The 20,829-nt window shown below is 37.5% G+C and overlaps 1 protein-coding gene across 1 annotated transcript in view; it reads right to left on the reverse strand.

Moving 5' to 3' along the window:
- Positions 1-20,829, reverse strand: part of PSME4 (proteasome (prosome, macropain) activator subunit 4) — a 107,994-nt gene that overhangs the window by 33,246 nt on the left and 53,919 nt on the right. The window contains exons 12-24 of the mRNA XM_006880921.1: positions 18,397-18,486; positions 17,824-17,888; positions 17,406-17,556; positions 15,874-15,972; positions 15,587-15,656; positions 15,044-15,111; positions 14,292-14,507; positions 13,213-13,370; positions 10,959-11,054; positions 2,962-3,017; positions 1,423-1,479; positions 1,163-1,218; positions 971-1,069 (exon numbers count right to left, since the gene is read on the reverse strand). Coding sequence (XP_006880983.1) covers positions 971-1,069; positions 1,163-1,218; positions 1,423-1,479; positions 2,962-3,017; positions 10,959-11,054; positions 13,213-13,370; positions 14,292-14,507; positions 15,044-15,111; positions 15,587-15,656; positions 15,874-15,972; positions 17,406-17,556; positions 17,824-17,888; positions 18,397-18,486 — 1,281 coding nt within the window. The remainder of the gene's footprint in view (positions 1-970; positions 1,070-1,162; positions 1,219-1,422; positions 1,480-2,961; positions 3,018-10,958; positions 11,055-13,212; positions 13,371-14,291; positions 14,508-15,043; positions 15,112-15,586; positions 15,657-15,873; positions 15,973-17,405; positions 17,557-17,823; positions 17,889-18,396; positions 18,487-20,829) is intronic.

Below are 20,829 nucleotides of genomic sequence, written 5' to 3' on the forward strand. Positions count from 1 at the left end.
CTCTCTAACAGTTTCTATTTCTAGATTCATTTGTGGGAGAGCAAAGGACTTTTTAAAGTTAAATTCTGTAAAAGCTTACTAAGAAAATGGTTAGATTCTATTAAATTTTCTGCCTGAACAACCTTTCAAGGTGATTCCACATATTTAAAATAATATTATTTTTTATTTCTCTAAAAATCATCTTTTACGTCTGCCTCTGTAATCCAATAGGCTTCCAATGAGTCACCAAAGACTCCCTCCTCCCTCCCCGAGCTTTTTTCTACACATTTATCTCCTTAGTCATCAAGCCCCCACAATTCTACCTTTCAAAAACATTTCATTTCAAACTCAAAGTCAAATGATTCCATTTGTGTTGGGTGAGTTGCAATAGTTTAATAATTCCCTACTTCCAGTCTCAATTCCCTACTAGTTAGTTTTTACAAGGATGGGAAATTTCAATAATGTCCAACTGGACTCTTTACTGTTGCACCCCTCATCCTACACCCACTCTGATGAATATAAAAGTGAAGCCATTTATTCTAAAAAACAAAACTATAAACAACTTAGCTTAAAGCTGTTGTCAATTCCTCCTCAGAGCTAGAATGCCATGGCCTCAAGATATCTATTTACTTGTTGTGCCATCGAATCGTAGGCAACTCATTGCGACCCTACAAACGCAAGACTTGGACACTTGTGTAACTTTCATCGTTTCTCCACATTCATAGTTTCTGAAGGCAAGCTACTTCGGAAGTGGATGCCACTCCTGCTTCCAAGCTTGTTTTAATCTATTAGTATAGAATAAATTCCCACTCAGAACTGGGGTTATCCTGGAAACTGACATAAAAAAAGACACAAACTACATTCAAACAAAGGACTGATTTTTTTCCTTTGGGTCTCTCTGACTAACCCATGATGGTTTGATATTTAGTCTTTATATTTACATGCCACTGTTACATATTTCTTTAAGATACAAAAATTAGAAAGTACTGACCCTATTTTCCATGGACTTCTTTACTAGGTTAAAGCTTTTCCACCGGGAGTCAAACTCATGTTTATGAGATCCTTGGAACTGCAAAAGGTCTCCAATAATCTGCCATTGAAATATTTGCAAAATTTTATTAGATGCAATAGTTATACAATTATAAAACACTCATTATATAATTATGCAGTGCGCCAAATGTACCTTTATAATAAGAAATAATGACTTGGTGTCATCTTCTGAATTTTCAAGTATATGACCTATAACAGGAGAAAAGAAAGAATTTTGGCCAAAATATTTTAAATCACTATTAGGAATAAAGATTTTTATTAACGATAAAACAAGCACAATAACCGGTTGCCAATTTCCTCATTTAGAATAAAATATATTGACAAGTAAAAAGCACATACAAAATAAAATAACATTTCAACACACTTAGTCAAATGCATAATATATGTACTTACTAAGGAGTTTCCTTATGACCCGAGCAATTGCTTCACGGTAGTTCTCTCTGGACAGATCTTTTAAAAATGAGGGGAAAAGAGAAATGTATGAATTTGTGGATCAGAGAATCAATGTGTACTGCAAATTTTCACTCAAATGACTCAGTATTTTTTGCATGTGTGTGTGTGTTAAAAGAAAGAAATATGAACAAAGGTACTTAATAAAACACATTGAGTATTTCTTAGATTACTGAAGTTTATGACAGAGAAGGGATAACATGAGGCAAGGAGATAGGTTTTTTTAATCATAGTTTGCTTATTGACTAGGTATAAGTCCAACAACCTTCACATTTATAATAACCTGCTTATAAATTTTACTAAGCAAGAAAAGAGAGATGAAGACTAGAAGGAGACAGTACCTTTGCCAGTACAGGGAGGCTCAAACTTATGACATATTTAAGTTAGAATGAAATGTAGTTCTTTTTAGGGGGAGTGTGGTCCATCCTATGATTAACAATATGTGAGATGTAATTTATACATATAATGCATAGGTATATGCACAAAGAGAAAGCGTTGTATATACACATCACAATGTTTCATTGTGTAATTAGCTAACGTCATCATTCTCAGTTGTCGACAGATATTTTAGAGACTGGATTTACAGATACTAATAATGAAATCTGAAAGGAAACGACTATATCAGAAGCAATCTATGCAGGACTCATCAGAATGAAATGCCCATCAGTAGAATGAATGCCCAGATGGCACAAATGATTAACCAGCTAAGCAGTGAGCGCAAGGTGGGCAGTGTGAAACTACCCACAGTGCCTCCAAAGAAAGGCCTGACAATCATTTCAAAAAAAACCTCCCATCAAAAGCCCTTTTGGTTGGAGCTTTGTTCTGCTCTGACACTTGTGAGGCCACTGTGAATGAGAGTCAACAGACAGAAATGGGGGGGAATGGTTTTTTCTAATGACTAGTTTAGAAGTAAAAGGAGGAGATTCCTCTTTTGTCGTGATGACTGAAATGAAGGAAATAATAATTCTGCAAAAGCCATTTATGGAGGTTGGCTTTTTGGGGTGTTTTTTTTTTCCTTTTTAAAAAAATTCCACTTATGTGTGGAACTAACTCCAGTGTTATCACTGAGGACGTGCTAAATTTCTTTTAATGTCAAAATCAGAATGCTGCATCAACAAAAACACCTTACACAAATACTATTGGAAAAAGAGAATTCAATGTAATAGGTACCAGAATAGTTTTACCAAATCTATATAATAACTGTTTCCATGCATTCTCATCAATTCTGACACATCAGTCCTAAAGAACTCCCAACAAAGATGAACCTAAGTATAGGTAGAAATCATTCAAATGTCAATTTCCTCATCCAATTATCTTTTACTGAAAATTCTTTATGTAATAATTTTCTGGTTTCTTCAAGAAAAAAAGCAAGCATGCTTGCTGTGCTAATAATCAATTAAGATACTAAAAAACAGACAAGAAATACTAACTATAAAATTTAACATTTGCAGAGTTAACGTCCAAGTGTCAGGAGCCACATACCATATTCAAGTCCAGTATACAGCTTTGTCTCTTTCAAGGACACCATAGTTGGGACCCTGTATAAAAACAAAAGTGCTTGCCTTTATTAATAATACTAATCAAAAGAACCAAGGGGGAAAGTTTCATTGTTAAAAACGTTTAAAACCGTTCCCATCTTCAATACTTCAATTCTTTACTCTATCCTTCTGAAGAGTTATGCTATCTGTTTCAATGAAAACAACAGCATTCGTTTAAGTAAAGAAAATGTTAATCACTTCAGGGGGAAAACAGTTCACCTTGAAAGGAATATAACAATGGTACTTCACATTCAAATATGAAAGCTTCCACTTGATGGTGTCAACATTCATACAAAGAAAAGTTGGTTTGATATTGATGTACAACAGTAACTGCACCAGGCACTGGCAAGCCAGTCACGCTTTACTCAAGTAGTTCAAAGAGGGAGGCTTCTTAAAGGGTCATGATCCACCCCTAAAACCTCCCAAAAAGACCCTTAATTTCTTAACACCTGCAGCATAATACTACTTCTTTTGAAGAAAGATGTAAAAACCCAACATTTCTTAAAGGTCTTTCACAAAGAATTGTGTTGCTAGAACCTGGCCGGATGGGGAAGCACATTCAAGAGTGGGAAGTTAGGGGAGCTCTGGTGGCCTAGTGGCAAGGAGCTGCAACTACAATCCCAGAGGCACACGGTTCGAATCCACCAGATGCTCTGCCTGGAAAAGGAGGGACAATCTCCTCCTGTACCAGTCAGATCTGATTTGACGGTACATTCATACAAAAATTAAAAAAAAAAAAGAGTGGGAAGTCACTTTTTAGGCATGTACAGATTTTGTAGGAAAACATAAACCTACCTATCTGTGACCCAAAATATACTTTGATTTTCATCATTCTATACCAAAATTGGAGATTCAAGAAATTAACTCTTTAAAAACAAAGAGATGGTACCTCCAAGAAGGAAGAGCATGGGCACACAAGCTAAGGAAACGAGGCACGCATTACCAAATACAGGGCTAACAAGCTGAAAATAGACATTTCATTATCATTATTCCTCACTCACTCCCTGCACTGAGCTTGTAATGAAGTGACACATCAGTCTAATGTAAACAGTGTACAGCTATAAAGTAGGAGAATTACATGGGTTCTGTCTCAATGTGACAGGTACCAGTTCTGGGACAGGTAATAACATTATGATTAGTAAACTGTCAAGATGTTTTTCTGCGATATTCCAAGGCTTATAGTGTATAACCACCAATTTATAATCTCATAGTATAGTGCAATCTATGAAGTTGGATTAGATTATCTTGTTTTACTGGAGACTTTTTTAAAAAAAAAAACAAAAACCCAAAACGGGTCTTGTTTTGTTTTTGACAGAAAAGTGCTATTTCTGTAATAGTTTCAACTTCCAATTTCTCTTCAAATTTTAATTTCATCACATAATATTTCAGCCTTCCACATTAGCTTGGCAACTTAAGCATCCTGTAAAAGGGTATGTGACTGGAAAACACATATTTATCCAGAACCAAGTTGGTGTGAGGAGAGTGGCCATCTGTCTCCCACAGAGCATCTGGTGGATTAGGACTGCTGGCCTTTGGTTTGTTGGCACAACTCTTTACCCACTAGGCCACCAGTGCTCCTTAAAAAGATCAGAGTCTAAAAAAATCTCCACGTGGAGTCATGCGTCTCTACTGAAATGAGATTCCACTACCGAGCAGCCAAGCACAAGACTCAGGTAGTATGAGGAACCACTTGTCACGATCTCTCACACAAGCCCGCCTCCAACCTGCTCCTGGTTCACAGACTTAGTGTCTAAAGTAGAAACACAACTGAACCTTACCCAGTCCATACCCGGTAACAGAATAGCCAATCACAGATGACTGGAATTAGTATCACACTGTTCTTACAAATAACAGAAAAAACAGCCATTCCTACAGGCAATTACTCTCTGTCACAAAAATATTTAAACTTCAAACATAATACTGACAGTCAGTGATTTTATAAATGCTTTTGCTGTGTCTATTTCTAACTCCAGTCATTCTCTTACAGTAATCTCTTTTTCTAAGAGTCCTGAAGGTAGTTTAAACTCGTCACTGTGTCTGTCCATCAAAAGTTTGGGAAATATTATCACTTACTACAATTATCTTTAAAAAAATTGTAACCTATTTAGAATCTTAAAATATTGTGTTCAAATACAAGTGGCTTAGCCTTTGACTCAATACTGAAAACTAGACTTAAAAGCAGATCAGATCTTCCATACCTTAAAGTATATAGATGGTATCTGGCTAGATACATGCTTCAGCTTTGATTTATTTCTTCAAATCTACAAACTTCTTTTATGCTTATTATCCAAAGATTCAGCTTTACTTTGATCTCTTATTTATTTACCATGAATTAAATGACTGAAATTCCATTTTTCACACTAAATCTTTCACAAGTACAAATAAATAATACTTCCCTTATTTAGAAAAACTATTCTCCAAAGGAATGCTGTGTCAATCAAGTGGGACTTTCTGACTCTATGTCTTAGGCTACTCTCTAGGTGTCTGCTGCCCAGGATGCACGGTGATATGGAAAAATGATCTTTACTAGTTACATACAGAGTCTTAGTTGAACTGGCTTAAGGTACTAACAAGTCTTTATCTATCTGTTCTTTTGCTGTAAGCAACAATAGCTGTTGGTTATCATTTAAATAAAATACCATCCTTTGCCCCCACGAGATGCCCTCCACTCACTGGCTAGTCTGTTCTACATCTACAAATATGATCATTTGATTCCAGGAACGAAATACAACTCTGGAAAATGGTTTCAGTACAATATATTATAAAGAATACTATCAAGAGAATAATCAGTTAGTTTCCAAGTTCCTGGAAAGCAGCAGGCCACCCTAATTTGTAACGGTTGGTCATAGTGGAGTTGTTGAAGTTGTTGTTGTTTGGTGCCACTGAGTCATAGATGACTCATAGCGACCCTATGAACAAAAGGCCTGAGCACTGTTCATAGGGTTTCCGGAAGCAAGCCATGTCGGAAGTGGATGCCGCTCCTGCTTCCAGGCTTGTTTTAGTCGGGAAGCTCCAGCAAACACTGTCCACCATGGGTGACCATTACCACGTTTGGCACATCAGTGTCACAGTGGCCAGTATCACAGCAACCACAAGTTACCTCTGTACAGCAATGCACAGACCAGTGCTAGACCACCTAGAAGAATGTTTGACAGGAAAACAGTCTGAACCTGGCTGAGGGCCGCAGATGAAAATCACCCACCTTCGGCTTGGTAGCATAACTTTCTGTCCACTAGGCCAATGTAGCTCTCTCTCTAGTACTGGAGTACTAATAAGAGACCTCACCCATCCAAAGCTCTTTAATGTTTTCCAGGAACAGATCACCAAGCTGACCCTCTGAGATGCTTCTGTATGGGGTCAAAAGACCAAACTTTTGGCTAAGAGCAGAGAACTTCACCTTTGCAACACCTGGGACTCCAACTGTGCTATTTAAAATGTGGGGGGAAAACCCTTCACCTTTTGCAAGAATGTTACTTAATACCACTAGATGGCAATCTTCTTTAGACTTAATTAGGTCAACAACAGTGAAGGATCGCTGGTAAGAAAGGACAGTGGAAAAGAGAAAAACATCTAACAGTAAAACCAAAATTGGTACCACAAATTAAAATATGCAAATCAAAGTAGGTAAATTGTCATGAAACAGCTTCAGACCATATATAAAGTTTATACGGAAAGAACATTCTACCATTTACAATGATTCTCTTCCTAATAAATTAATAAAAGAGGGGGAATCATAAATCCAAAGTCACTAGTGAGTTTTCAATTTTGGTTGGTTTTAAAAAAAACATTCTTTTCAGCCTCCAGGGTTATAAACCTTTCTCAAGACACACCTGGGCTATTTTCTGCTTTAGGTCATCCGATTCAACACTGGGCATCAGTAACAGCTATAAATGTGAACAGCTGGCTCTTCCTCTATCACAGGAGCCAAGGGGTGTTAAGTGGAGAGAAACCTCACATGCTGCTACATTTAAAAATAACCACAGGAACTATTTCTAAGTCTGACACATAGCTTTTAAACATCAATGAAACAGTTGAAGGTGAAATAAGGAGAAAACAGGGTTACTCACCGTGGAGTAGGAACTGTTTCCTTTCCTGTGAGCAGCTCCCCCAGCAGAGCTGGGAAGTTTCCTGGAGGTGCCAAGAGAGGTTAGCTAGCCCCGCCCCTCATCGCACAGCAACACATCCTCTCACACATCAACCTATGGTCCCTTTCTCAGGCCCTAAGGATGGACTTTTTTTTTGTGAAAAGTTAATAAAAGCTGAGATTCTAATGGTTTCACCAAGAATGATTTACTAGATCTTTCGGAGGAAAGGGGACACAAAGCAAAGTGGAAATATTTGAGATGAAAAACAATGACTCCTCTACTCTGAGTAACCCAGTTTGTTTTTTTAAAGATTTTACTTTTTACAGCCTGTAATAATAGCTGGTTAAACCTAAAATATTATTATACTGAGTGGAGTGCAAAAGGAGAAATTAACAGTGACTTCAGAATTAAAGGCAAGTGTCTAAAATTCCTGTGTGACCCTAGAAAAACATAATCTTACTTCCACATCTACAAAGGCAGAACTGAAAATAAACTGTATCATCAATGTTTCTCTACCACCATTAACAAAGAAAGGTTCTCACTATTTTAACTCTAATTCAGTAACCCATGGATGGCATTTGTAAAAAATTTTTAAAATTGGAACTGTTTGTATTTTTACTAAACTTTCAATATTTACTTTTCATTAACCTCAGGACCTTATTTTACATTTCCTTCAGAACAGTAACATCTCCAGGAAATACAATATATCCACATTAGTAACACTCTATAAGTCTTAAAGGCCAAATACCACAATGCAAATACAATTCAGTATATGACTGTCTTTTTATTTTAGGACAGAAAGCCTCCGGAGCTTTTCACTTTGGGTCATTCTCTAATCACACTGCACAGTAAATAAGTTTTCACACTTAGTCATCACTTCTATAACAATTAAATCTTAAAACCTAACATGCTCTACTAGAAATCAAGTTAGATTTTCCTACAGAAAAACTAAAAAGTTAATAGCTTCTACTTTCTCATCACAGAGTATTCCCAGGAAACAAACACTAACTAGTAAGACCTCAACAGCAAAGTAGATGTGTAATCTAGTAACAACAATTCTAACAGAGAAAATATTTTTGCCTGTTTAAATACACTATACATTCTTTATCTTAAAAGATAAGCTTAAATTAGTATGGACTTTGAAACTAGTCAAGATATTTGAGAAAATGTAGAATGTTCCCCCAGTAATACCAAAGCTGGAGTTTCATTACCGAGAGAGACTTCCCCATACTTCTCAGGCATTCCACTAAAACATGCATCCTTTCCTTTCAAACCAGTTACTAAGACAGAAGCCCAACTAGTTGTCATAAAGTTGATTTCAACACACTGTGACCAAAGAGTGTCCCACGTACACTGCGCTCCATAGGGATTTTAGAAGTAGATTTGTAGGCCTTCCACCGACTCCATTTTACTTCCCATTCCTATGAGCACCTAATGCCCAAAGCAAAGTGTTTTTTCCCCCATATTTTAAATTGATCTGGTGATAATATCTGTGAACCAAGCTACAGATTCTCTTTTTGCGTCAGTCAGCAGTTTAAGAAGTACAGATATAGATACTATTCCAGATCATTCCCAAAACAAGTGGACAAGTTCCCATCCACAATCTGGAAATATTTTATTACTTCCTTCAGATAAAATTAGATTTACAAAACAGTAATAATTATTTCTTTACATGAGAATATATATTTCATAAACAAAATGCTTCATTTTATTTTAGTACTTTATTAAGAGTAAATTTATTATCAGCTAAGAAAAGTGAACATGTAGTACCTTCCCAAAATTAAATAAAATGTCAGAGGGTGATATCACACAGAAATTGTTTCCAAGGTAAGGATTCTGTTATCTATTTAAAAGTCATTGAAAGGTTTTTTTAAAATAAAAATATAAAAACTCTCCCTATCGATAATTCAACATCTAAGAACTGCTTCCATACCCTGACTTGATAGAACTATTACCTTACACCTCTGTAGGTAACTAGGAAGAGCTCTAGAAATGCATATGCTCAGTATTAAAATAATTCTAGTTTTCTTCATATTTCAGGGGTTTATTTCAACTTAGTATTTAGCAAATGTATCAGCATATATCTATGTTCAAATATATTAAAATATATAGTTATTATAGACTCTACATATTAAAAATAGGTTTTATTCTATACCATTGTGTCTCACTGCTAAATTCTATCCAAAGCACAATTTTATTTATTTTTTAAATTACAAATTATCTTTCACCTTCAACTGTTGTGGGAAAAGTTTATAAAGAATATCAGGATCATTTCACAGCTTATAATGAATAATATTATAAACTATTTATATTCCCAAGTCATTCATCAAATTCTCATAAAAGGAAATTCTTCTTACTGAAAGTGCATCTTGTTACACAAAAACCTAACTGAGTAAACTGGGAGAAACTTTCAGGCCTGGTATACATTTATTTCAAAGGATAAAGACAGTTTTAGTTTACTATCAAAATACTTAGGATATAAATGTGGCTGCAAGTTAATAAAACGTGCAAAGGAAACCCTTAAGTCTTCTTAGCTGACTTTTAAGTAGCAGAGAGTAAAGATCATTCGTTCTAGCTGACATTCATGGGAAATATACCCTTTTGCTCCTAGATAAATTTACCCTTCGATTAAATGATTATAATTCTGTCAACACCTTTAAGCAGAACTCAACTTACTGAAGTATGGAACCTATGAATTAGGTGTGTTAGCATTCCAGGTAAAAGTTCTTACCGAATTCATTACACACTGTTAAGACCCTCAGAAAACTAGACATGTGTCTCTAATATTTAATCAGTCATTTTTTTTGTTTTTCAGCCACTCTTGACACCAAAAGATTTAGCCAAATTGTTCCCTTAACAAACTATAAAGTGATGAAAAGTAAAATTTATTCATAAAGAACTTAGGAAATTCCTAGGCCAACTTTACACACTCTTCTTACCTACAATGTCCTACTTTCCCTGGTATTAAGAATAACAATCGATACCTATGAAGAGTTTTCAGAATAAACTAAATAAAAATTCCAGACAAGGACAACTTCAAACAGTGATGGGAAATATGGGAATGACAAGCAAGCCACATTTTCGAAACAATTCTTCAGGCTTTTAAAAAGATTTCTATTACAAAGTCAGCAAGTAAATTACTATTTTTTTCTTTTTTAAAAAGTAATTCTTTTGTCTTTTTTGAGGGGACTTTGGAAGGTGAGTGCTTACACATTTTTATATGAGTTTTATTAAGTTGCCCAAATGTCTGTATTAATAGCAAACTGTCAAAGACGGTATATTTAAAACCAGCACCTACTTTTAAATGAGCTAAAGTGACATGTCGATTTCTATTAAATTCAACTATTCCATATACACATTAACAGTAAAAATTAATTATATTTATTTATTAATTCAAATACCCTCAAAAAGTAATAAATCTGTAGTTCAAAATCAAGGTAACATTAGAATAAACCTTTTTTTGAAAATCTGTTTTCATCTTTATTATAAAATCCTTAACCCTAATTACAGACAAAACTATTAAGTATTCTTCTAAATTTAGCAAAGAGACTTAATGCTTTTGAGCTGATATTTTAAAATTGTTTACTATTTAAGTCATTCTATCCTTGTATCACATGAAAATATGAAGAAAGCCTTTAAAAAGTTCATAGACCTAAATTTTGCCTCAGGTATTTTTGGCCTACTAATGACAAATAAAAAGGTTAAAGTGATTAATTAAAAAGCAAACAAAAACATAAACAGGAAACAAAGCACCAGAAAACAAGCAAGGAAAGCAGTGACTAGTTAAATAACTAAGATTTAAAACTACATGTCCAATGGGGGAAAAAAAAATTGTAAACCAGTTATTTCTACTTACAAGTGAGTAACTGGCTCTCCTTTCAGTGGAGGTAGGAGGTTTCCGGAACCAATTAAACAGTTGTGCACTATAGTCAGACTCTGCAGAACATCATCTCTAGAAAGGATGAAATACATTTCCGTATTTTAGAAAATTCCTAATAATATTAAGCAAATCTAGAATTGAGGGTAAAGAAGTACTTTTTTTTTTTTTACCCTCAGTTGTGCACATAATCAGTTGAGTATATACCACGTAAGGAAATGAAATGGCAAACGTCTTTTGTGGTTCTGTACCATAGAGTTGGAAGCGACCCACAGCTGACGCTCCGGTGGGTATTCAGCGGCAGTTAACTGCACGGGAGATGACTACTCATCCTTCTCCTGTGGAGCAGCTGGTGGATTCGAACCGTGTGCTTTCAGGACTGCAGCGCAGCTTCTTACCACTAGCCCACCAGAGCATTCTTTTTAAAAATGTCTTTCAGTTTATCTACTTAATATCTCATGGTGACTCATGTCTTAAGGTGACCCTGATGAAGTCCCCAAATCTATAAACCCTTACAGGAGGAAATCCATGGTGGATTCAAACCACTACCCTTTAGGAAGAGTCCAACATGTAACACTCTATGTCATCCTGACTCAGCAACCCTCCATCAAGTTTCTGAGGCTGTCAATCTTTATGGGAGAAAAGACTCCATCTTTCTCCTTCAGAGCAACGGGTAGAATTGAACACGTTATACACTACACCACGAAGAGTCCCTTTACTTAATGTTGTTGTTGTTGCTGGTATGTAGTCAAGTCAGAACGAGCTCATAGCTGACCCTCCAATGGGTTTCAGAAGCAATAAACTACATGGGAGGAGACAGCCTCCCTTCCTTCCTCTGTGAAGCTGGTGGATTTGAGCCCTGTGCCTTTTAGCTGGCCAAGTCACTCCTTACCACTAGGCCGCCAGAGCTCCCTTTAATTTACTACTACAAGAGGATTAAATAGATACTTATAGGCAATAATGAAAAATTGAAACTAAATTCCCCACCCCAGTATTAACTCCCATTTATCACAAAACTAAAGGACAGAGTAAAGGACTCCATAATGCTGGAAGTCTTTATGACCCAAACTGCCATCCATGTTTCTTCTACAGAGCAGCTGATGGATTCAAACTGCCAACCTTTCAGTTCAGAGCCAAACGCTTAATCAATTGTTACCAAGGCTTTTATATTAACAATACTAGACTTGTTTATATGAAACAACTCTGAATAATTAATAAATCATACTTCTAAATTCATTGCCTTTTGTATCAGACTATAATTTATCTTTTTAAATTTTTTTGTTGTTGAGATGCAGTGCATACTGAAGACTTGATCACCAATAATCGCTTCAAGCCTTCTTCACTTTTTTTTTATTGTATTATTTTTACATGTACTATCAAATCAAATCTGACTGGTACAGGAGGAGAATGCCCCCTCCTGCAGCAGAGCATCTGGTGGATCAGACTAATTTCTTCAAGCCCATTCCTACTGACTGTGTTGATAAAATTCTTCCTCTCTCATTGTCACCCAGCTAGAATATTTCTCCTCTGAGTTAGCAATAAAACTACCTACAGATTCTACTCACTAGTAATAGTGAGCTCCCCAAAAGGTCTTAGATCCCGAAATAAACGCATAGCCATTTTCTTCTATTATTTCAAGAACTCTCAAGTTTTTAAACTATGAAAACCTAACAGTCTCAAACCATCTTCTTGTTGAATCCTTATAGAAAAGGGCTGGGCAGAAGGAGTGTCATGGGGCTATTTCTCTAAGGAGCCCTGGCAATACAGTGGGTTACGTGTTGGACCGCTAACCCAAAGGTTTAAAGTCTGAATCATCATCCACTTGGCAGGAGATGAGGCATTATCCTCTTGTTAAGATTTAACAGGGTAGTTACACGGGTTTAAAACAATTAGACAGCTGTAGTTAGATGTTCCTCTAAACCATATACTATTATGAATTACTAAACTCCAATGGACTAGGAAAAGAGGCATTTTCAAAGAGCACTGGTATAGTCATATATAGTCATATATTTTCCAATGTGAAATTGGTGAGTAGAAGGTACCGAAAACAAACCAGAAAAGAACTCAGATTTTCTATGCTATAAAAATGCCATTACACTAACTAGCTTTCCACATTTTTGGCAGGTGTTCAAAATGCAGCTTCAAAAGCAACATGTAAGAAATGTCACCAAATGAGGAAGAAGACAGCAAGTGTTAGCCTGCAATTGAGTCCCATCAACCACAGAGCACCAACCTAGACATTTCCAGCTCTCCGCTCCCACAGTGCTCAAGTTTGACCAGCTCAGGCTGAAGAAAGGAGTCGAGCAGATCGAAGGCGAAGGCCACTTCTTCCGAAGAAGGGACATGCCACTGGATCCCCAGGTTCCACAGGTCCCCGGGCTTACCCCAGTCCTAGCGAGAAAGGCAACTATCACTGGTGAGAAACAAAAATCACACACACAAACAACCTGAAAGCAGATGGTATTCAAATCAAAGCAGGTAAGAAAGTAATATATATTCTTCCATCATTACTCTTAAAGAGTCTAAAGCAAATCTAACGTTGAGTCCCCCAGAGTGTCAGGAAGTTTATCTGTTGTTGTTGTTGTTGTTAGGTGTCGTTGACTCACACCAACCCTATGAACAAAGGACCTGAACCCTGTTCTATTCCTGTGCCATCCTCACATGTCCTGACCCAAAAGAGCCCATTGTTGCAGTCACCACATCAACCTAACTTAACAATAACACAAACAGATCTGCATCTCCTTCTCCAAACTCACACACTCAATAATGACGGTGAAAGGACCACAGAGTATTACTTGGGGCTTATGACTAAATTTTAGCAAGTGGGCCGGTTCGCCAATTCAAAACTTATAAATAATGAGAATTTCATTATACATAACTGTGGCAGTTAAATGACATGCCGAGTTATTTCTCATGCAAAAGGGAAAGAATTCATTCAAATGACAGCTCTGGTCTCTTTCTCTCCTTCTCTGCTGGCTGCCTGATCTCAGGTTAGGGCTCTCGCCTGTATTTCCAAGGGTCTCTTACTCCCTTACCCTCTTCTTTCTTTTTCACTTTAACTCCTCTGCACGGCCTACTTTTTATTAGCCTCTGTCTTGTTGCCTTAATAAACACTTACCCACTTGTTTTGCGAAAAAGACAGAAACAGAAAAAAAAACCCCCAAAACCACCAACCCTGCAAATAATAGTTTTAACAAGGACATTTAAAAATAAAGAACAAATGTTTATATATGCAGGACAGAAGAGGTGAAAAACCTCTGCTATGCTTCAAACCCCTTAGTTAAAGAATCCAGCACAACTGGAAATGCCTGCCTTGATAGGGAAATATTCCGAAGGCAGTTTGTCGAAGCCTCCTGGCACGCTGCAGTACTCTGTCGGATAGATGAGTGTCGTAGAACGAAGAAGATGGTGCAGAAGGTTACAAGACAGAGTGTAACCCTGCTTACAGGTTAAACGTAGGGTTCTCCGGAGGATCTTCACAAGCTGCTCCCTATACAGAAGCAACTTCTTCCCGTCCACTCGTGTAATCTGAGAAAGGAAGAAAAAGATTGACACTATTATGGTTAAATGACCAAGTATCACCAATTAACAGTCTAGAACGTTTTACCGCTAAAGTAGTAAGTGCTTCGTAAAAGCATTTCAGTTCATTTTAGTATACTCATTTTAACTATGTTCTGATAACTTATAATTTTAAAAAGCCAAACATATTTTCTGAATTTACGTCCTTATGTGCCAACAGTCACTGAAATGTTCAAAGGAGTCTTAGGATACTTAAGTGAATTTTTTCTGGTTCCTGATGTAACCATAAACAACAACATTAATATGCAAATCAACTGAATTCTACATATTAGAAATATCAGTAAAAACTCAGTCAAGTAGATGGTTGCACATGAAAAACCTCCATTATCACACACTTTTGATAAGAGATATTTTGACTTTCTGCAATCATGTCATGACAATCACCAAAACGTTTTTTAAGACTTTCACGTTTTAAAGTCAGCTTGTCGAAAGAATAATTCAGTCTAAAGAACAATTTTCAACAAAATTCCAAAGGCTTATAATACCTCAGACAAAAGTTGAAGATTCCACAGTAACTCCTTATCTAGTTCTTCTTCATTCAATACATCATCATCTAAAAAGGACAAAACAGGATCAGAGAAAATGATTACGCAGGCGACCAGACAATGAAAAACAAGAGGAGCGTAATTCTACCCGGAGACACTAGGAGCCGCTCTCGAGGAGGCCTCAACTCCATGGCAACAGGCCTGACAGTCCAATAGGCAAGAAAGCCTCTTTTAGGAAGACTTCAGGATGCTCAACTCATGCTAGAAGAGGCAGAAACTCACTACCTAAAATCAACACACCAGCTAGGACTTTTGTCGTCCCTTCACACCTTACAAAATTTTTCAAAAGGCAACCTCTGGGTGGTTTTTGTAGATCTACAAGTACTAATTTAAATAAAGTAAAATACTCATACTACCTAACAACTTGAAAATTTTATTTATTCACTCCAAACTACAAAAAAAATGAAATACTGTAAAACTTGAAGGATCTCTTTTCACCAGAGAGCTAAGATTACAAAGGAAGATAATAGCTTTCTGACTTACTCATTGTCAACTGAGTTATAACACTGCAACAGTGAGGGACAAACAGCTTCAGAGATTCCTCCGGGGAGCACTGGAAACACATGCGCAGAGAAAAGGAATTATTGAAAAGCACAAGTATCTAAGAATGCCAAAACACTGTACAGTTGTATGTGGAGTGGCAAGAAGGCCCATAAACAGCTTCTGAAGGGAGCTTTCCACACGGCACATACTCAGCACCCTGAGACAGTGAATGCCTTGAAGGCTGTGCCATCGCTGGGTTGACTGGTGAATCCAGACCACAAGCTCACCTTGACTGCAGCCCGGCACATGTCAGCCACCATGCGACCTGCCACTCTTGTTTCAAATATATGTGAGATAGAAAAATTAAAAACCTTCTGAAGGGCCACCTGTTAAGACATACAAGAAATGAAAATATGTCATCAGCATTCTTTAGAAAATGAAATATCCTGAGAAGAAGAAAAATGGCAATGAAAAGGCTATCTTACCTACTAATCTTATAAAATTTGCATATTGTTAGATTCAAGTTTCAAAATAATCTACACAAGATTCTAACTTGAGCAAAACAATTGTGGCAAAAGACTGTATTTGCTATCGAACCAATCTCTCAAAACTTACAGCTGGAGAAGTCAACATCGAGTCAATTCTAACTCAGTGAGCTTGCACAGAAGACAGGAGAACTGCCCCACTGATTTCCACAGTTGTCAAAGTCCAGAGCGAAGGAATTGTGTGGCCAACCAAAAGGAACAGGGTCTGAATCCACTAGCAGTTCTATGGGAGAATGATGGGCAATCTCCTCCCATGCAAACTACAGCCTCAGAAAACCCACTGATGGGTCAACTGTTGAGTCGGCTCTGACTCAATGGTACAAGCCACCACACAATCTTTACAGAAATTTCTACATTCTCCCAAGGAGCAGTTAGGTGGGTTTGAATTGCTAGTTAAAAGCCATATGGGGTGAGAGTTCATAACCACCACACTCTAGATTCTCTACAAAGATTCAATGAAGTCTACCATTTATTTCTAAAATGAAATTTTAAGGTGCCATACAATTATAACTTCCTGAAGAATGGAAATACAATGCCAAGAACTAAGAGGATAAAGCCAAAGATGATAAATAACTTCTCAAAATATTTCTGTTCATATTCATACAACCTTACATTTAAGTAACTCTTTAAGAAACAGACTAGCGGGGAGCTCTGGTGTCCTAGTGGCAAGGAGCTGCAAGGAGCTGCAACTACAATCCCAGAGGCGCACGGTTCAAATCCACCAGATGCTCTGCCGGGGAAGGAGGGGCAATTTCCTCCTGTACCAGTCAAATCTGATTTGACGGTACATGCACACAAAAATAATAATAATAAAAAAAAAAGAAACAGACTAGCTTTTAACTATGACAAACATAGCCAAAGATTACCTTAGATGAAGAGGACAAGAAACAAAAGTGGAAATAAAGTGTGGTCTTAAAAATCACACGGCAGAGGAACTCTGGTAGCACAATCCACACCATAGTGCTCGAACAACCAAGAACCAGCCGAGATGGACTAAAGGCTCAGAGAACAACTGATGAGGTCAAGTATGTCTATTCCATCACTGTTTACAGATGGCTGTGTTTTAGAAGTCATTTTTATCGAGTGATGGCATAAATAATTTCTCCCAAATAACTGTATTTCACTGTCAATGTTTAAAGTACACTCTCTTGACACTTTTATAGACAGAGAAAGAATAAACTGGGATGATACACAAACTTTAAACTTGAGGTTGAACTTTAAAATACCAAACGAAGGTACAGAATTTGAATTGTATTGCAGCAATGCTCTCTTACCATAAATATTTCTTTGGAACATTGGGTGAGGATTGTACTAAATGTAGAAGACAGACCTAATTCAACCAAACTCTCCAAGTGAGTCATCTTCTCGGTTTCTGTCTCTTCTCTTGTTTGCTCCAACGTGCTACTTTCTATGAGTCCAAAGCATCTAAAGAGCCAAAAAGAGTATAATGCTTAGCATCAAGGAAAAAGCTGAGCACTTTTTGATCATGATTAAAGAGGTCTCCATGGTTATAAATATTTCGTGATCGCTACTTAAGTTGCACATGGACCACCAATCAACTGTCCTTTCATAACTTTATATGTTATCGCCCTTGGGTAATAGTTAAATACAACATAGTGCACAGAGAGACAACTGGACAGACCATCCTGTTTATGCAGGTCAGATAAAGGGCAGGTGTGTGCTGCTGCTCACCTGTCCATAAATTGTAAGACAAAGTCCTCAAACTCAGCGGTGGCTGAGCAAAGCTCGCGCTCCACCTGTAACATCCCAATGCAGAGAAAAATTACAACCAATCTTGGATTTTCTTCTTTCAACTAACAAAAATCAGTCATGGTCTACAAAACATTAAAAACCTATATACCACAAAGTGAAAAATAACATCTCTATACACCAAACACTGATCCCAGGTATAGATTTAGTCTAAACATAAGAACACAGAAAAAGAAACCACCACCACCACCACCACCACCACCACCACCACCACCACTTTTGCATGACCATTCACGTGTCAGAAAACGGAAAGACATCTCCAGTGCCAGCCATTTACAAACAGGGCCTACCTTTCACCCCATTTCCCAAGAGAGGTGCTCTATGAACCATTACATGAATGATGGCTTGGTCCTAGGTTTAGCCCATTCAAATCACAGAGCAAGATTTTCCTAACTCAGCACCAATATAAAACTGGTTAACAATCAAATGTCACTATGTCTGCCTAACAGGAGAGAGAACTCCGTAAACCCTCTGAGAGCTGGAAAGCGTCCTTACTTCTGTGAGGTCAGTTCTTTCCTGCAGTACCGATGAACAATCTACTAAAGGCACCAGAGTGGAAAATGTTGCTATAAACTGGAATGTGATCTGTGGGAAGAGGCACAGAATTAGCAACATTTATCACATAATTTAAACATGCAATAGTAAGTGCATAGTATGTAACAATAACGTATTCCCTGTTAAACTATCTTGAAGGAATCCCTGTCACAATAATTTTAAAAGCCCTTCACTTAGAATTAACGTCTTAATGTTTCTCACAATCAACTAGAGGCTGCTTTGGCAACTAAGTTAGACTAACTTTATTTTTATAAGTGTATTAGCTTAATTTTTTTTCTTCCAAATTAAGTCCTTCTAATTGAGGAATCAAAGTATAGTGTTCTCCAATCTTAGGAAGAAGTTACTTTGCTTCTCATCTCAAAGTATACAGTGGACGAAGGGTAAATGAAAATGCTACTGCAGAAACTAGAAAAAGTCAAATTCTAACTCAAGAGGTGGTCCATTAAACCCCGTCCACCAGTGCAGGGACGGCAAGTCCCAGGGCTCATAGTCATAACTTTTAACAACTCTCTCCTTAGGAGAAATGAAGATGAAGATGACTGCCTTCGAGTCGAGCACAACTCATAGTGACCCTATAAACAAAAGGCCTGAAACCTTTATGCAACTATCAACACTTATCAAAGTTTCTGGAGGCTTGTTGTTTAGGAACTGAATGCCACTCCTGCTTCCAAATCTGTCATAGTATATTACTGTTATGTGCCACTGAGTGGCCTGTAATGCGGAACGACTCTATGTACAGCAGCTCTGATTCCTTCCCTATCCTGAGCCAGTTTCACTAATTCTGACACACCAAACCCCCACCGCTCCAGTTACCGTATCAATTAATCTCATCTGGGGTCTCCCTCTCCTGCGCTGTCCATCTACCCTTCTGAGCATGATGTCCTTCTCCAAGAACTAGTCTCTCCAGGCCACGTGCCCAAAGTAGCTAAAATGGAGCTTCAAAATCCTAGCCTCCGAGGAGAGACTTCAGTTTCACCCTCTCTCAGACAGACCTATTTGTTTTCTTGACAGTCCATGGTATGTTCAAGACTCTTCTCCAGCACCAAACTTGAAGACATCCATTCTTCTGTTATCCTTAGTTACTGTCCAACTCTCTGAAGCATATTAACTGAGAAGACCACGGCCTGGATTAGGCACACCTTTGTATTCAGACTGACATCGCTGCTCTACAGAATTCTGGAGAGGTGCATCACAGCAGATTTTCCCAATGCAATTTGTCTTTTGATTTCCTGACTACTGTGTTGACTGCGGATCTGAGCAAGCTGTAATTGTTAACAACCTCAATCTCTTCCCCATCTAATATGGTAATGCCAACTGGCCCAGTGGTGAGAATCTTCTTATGTTGAGCTTCAATCCATATAGAAGACTACAGTCCTTGACTTTTAGCAGCAAGTGCTTCAGGTCCTCCTCAGTTTCAGCAAGGAAAGTTGTGTCATCTGCATATTCTAAGTTGTTAAATGAGTGTTCCTCCAATCCTGATGCCACACTCTCCTACATAAAGCCCTGCTTCTCGAATGATCTGTTTAGTATACAGAATGAAAAGGTATAGGAACAGGATGCGTCCTTGATGCACTCCTTTCCTGATTTTGAACCATGCAGTGTTTCCTTGCTCTGTTCTGAGGACTGCTTCCTGGTCCAAGTATAGGTTTCTTATAAGCATGATCAAATGTTCTGAGATTCCCATTCTCCTCAAGGTTAGCTACAATTTATTGTGATCCACACAGTCAAATGCCTTTGCATAGTTAAACAAAACAGAGCTAGACATTTTTCTGGTACTCTGGCTTTCTGCCAAGATCCATCGGACATTGGCCATAATGTGCCTAGTGTCAAAACCTCTTCTAAACCCAGCTTGTAGTTCTGGTCGTTCACTGTCACTGTACTGTTCAAGTCTTTTCTGGGTAATCTTCAGAAGGATTTTGCTAGTGTGTGATATTAGTGATATTGTTCAATAATTTCCACATTCTGTCGGGTCACCTTTTTTTGGAATGAGAATAAATAGAGGTCTCTTCCAGTCACTTGACCAAGCAGTTGTCCTCCAGATTTTTTGGCACAACGAGCACATGCAGGCCAGCATCTATTTGCTGAAATAAGTCAATTGGTTGTCAATCCATTCCTGGGGCTTTATTTTTTGCCATAACCTTCAGAACAGCCTGCACTTCCTCCATTACCATTGCTTCTTGCTCATATGTTGTTTCTCAAAATTCTTCTCTGTCAGACAATTTTTTTGGGGGTACAATGACTGTATACTGCCTCTATCTGCTTTCAATGCTTCTTGAATCATTCAATATTCTACCCATAGATACTTAAGCACTGCAACTCATAGCTTGAATTTATTCTTTAGTTCTTTCAGCTTAAAAAATGCTGAACAAGTTC

Source organism: Elephantulus edwardii, unplaced genomic scaffold (assembly GCF_000299155.1).
Source record: "Elephantulus edwardii isolate Elephantulus edwardi_28Jun2011 unplaced genomic scaffold, EleEdw1.0 scaffold00011, whole genome shotgun sequence".
NCBI lineage: Eukaryota > Metazoa > Chordata > Mammalia > Macroscelidea > Macroscelididae > Elephantulus > Elephantulus edwardii.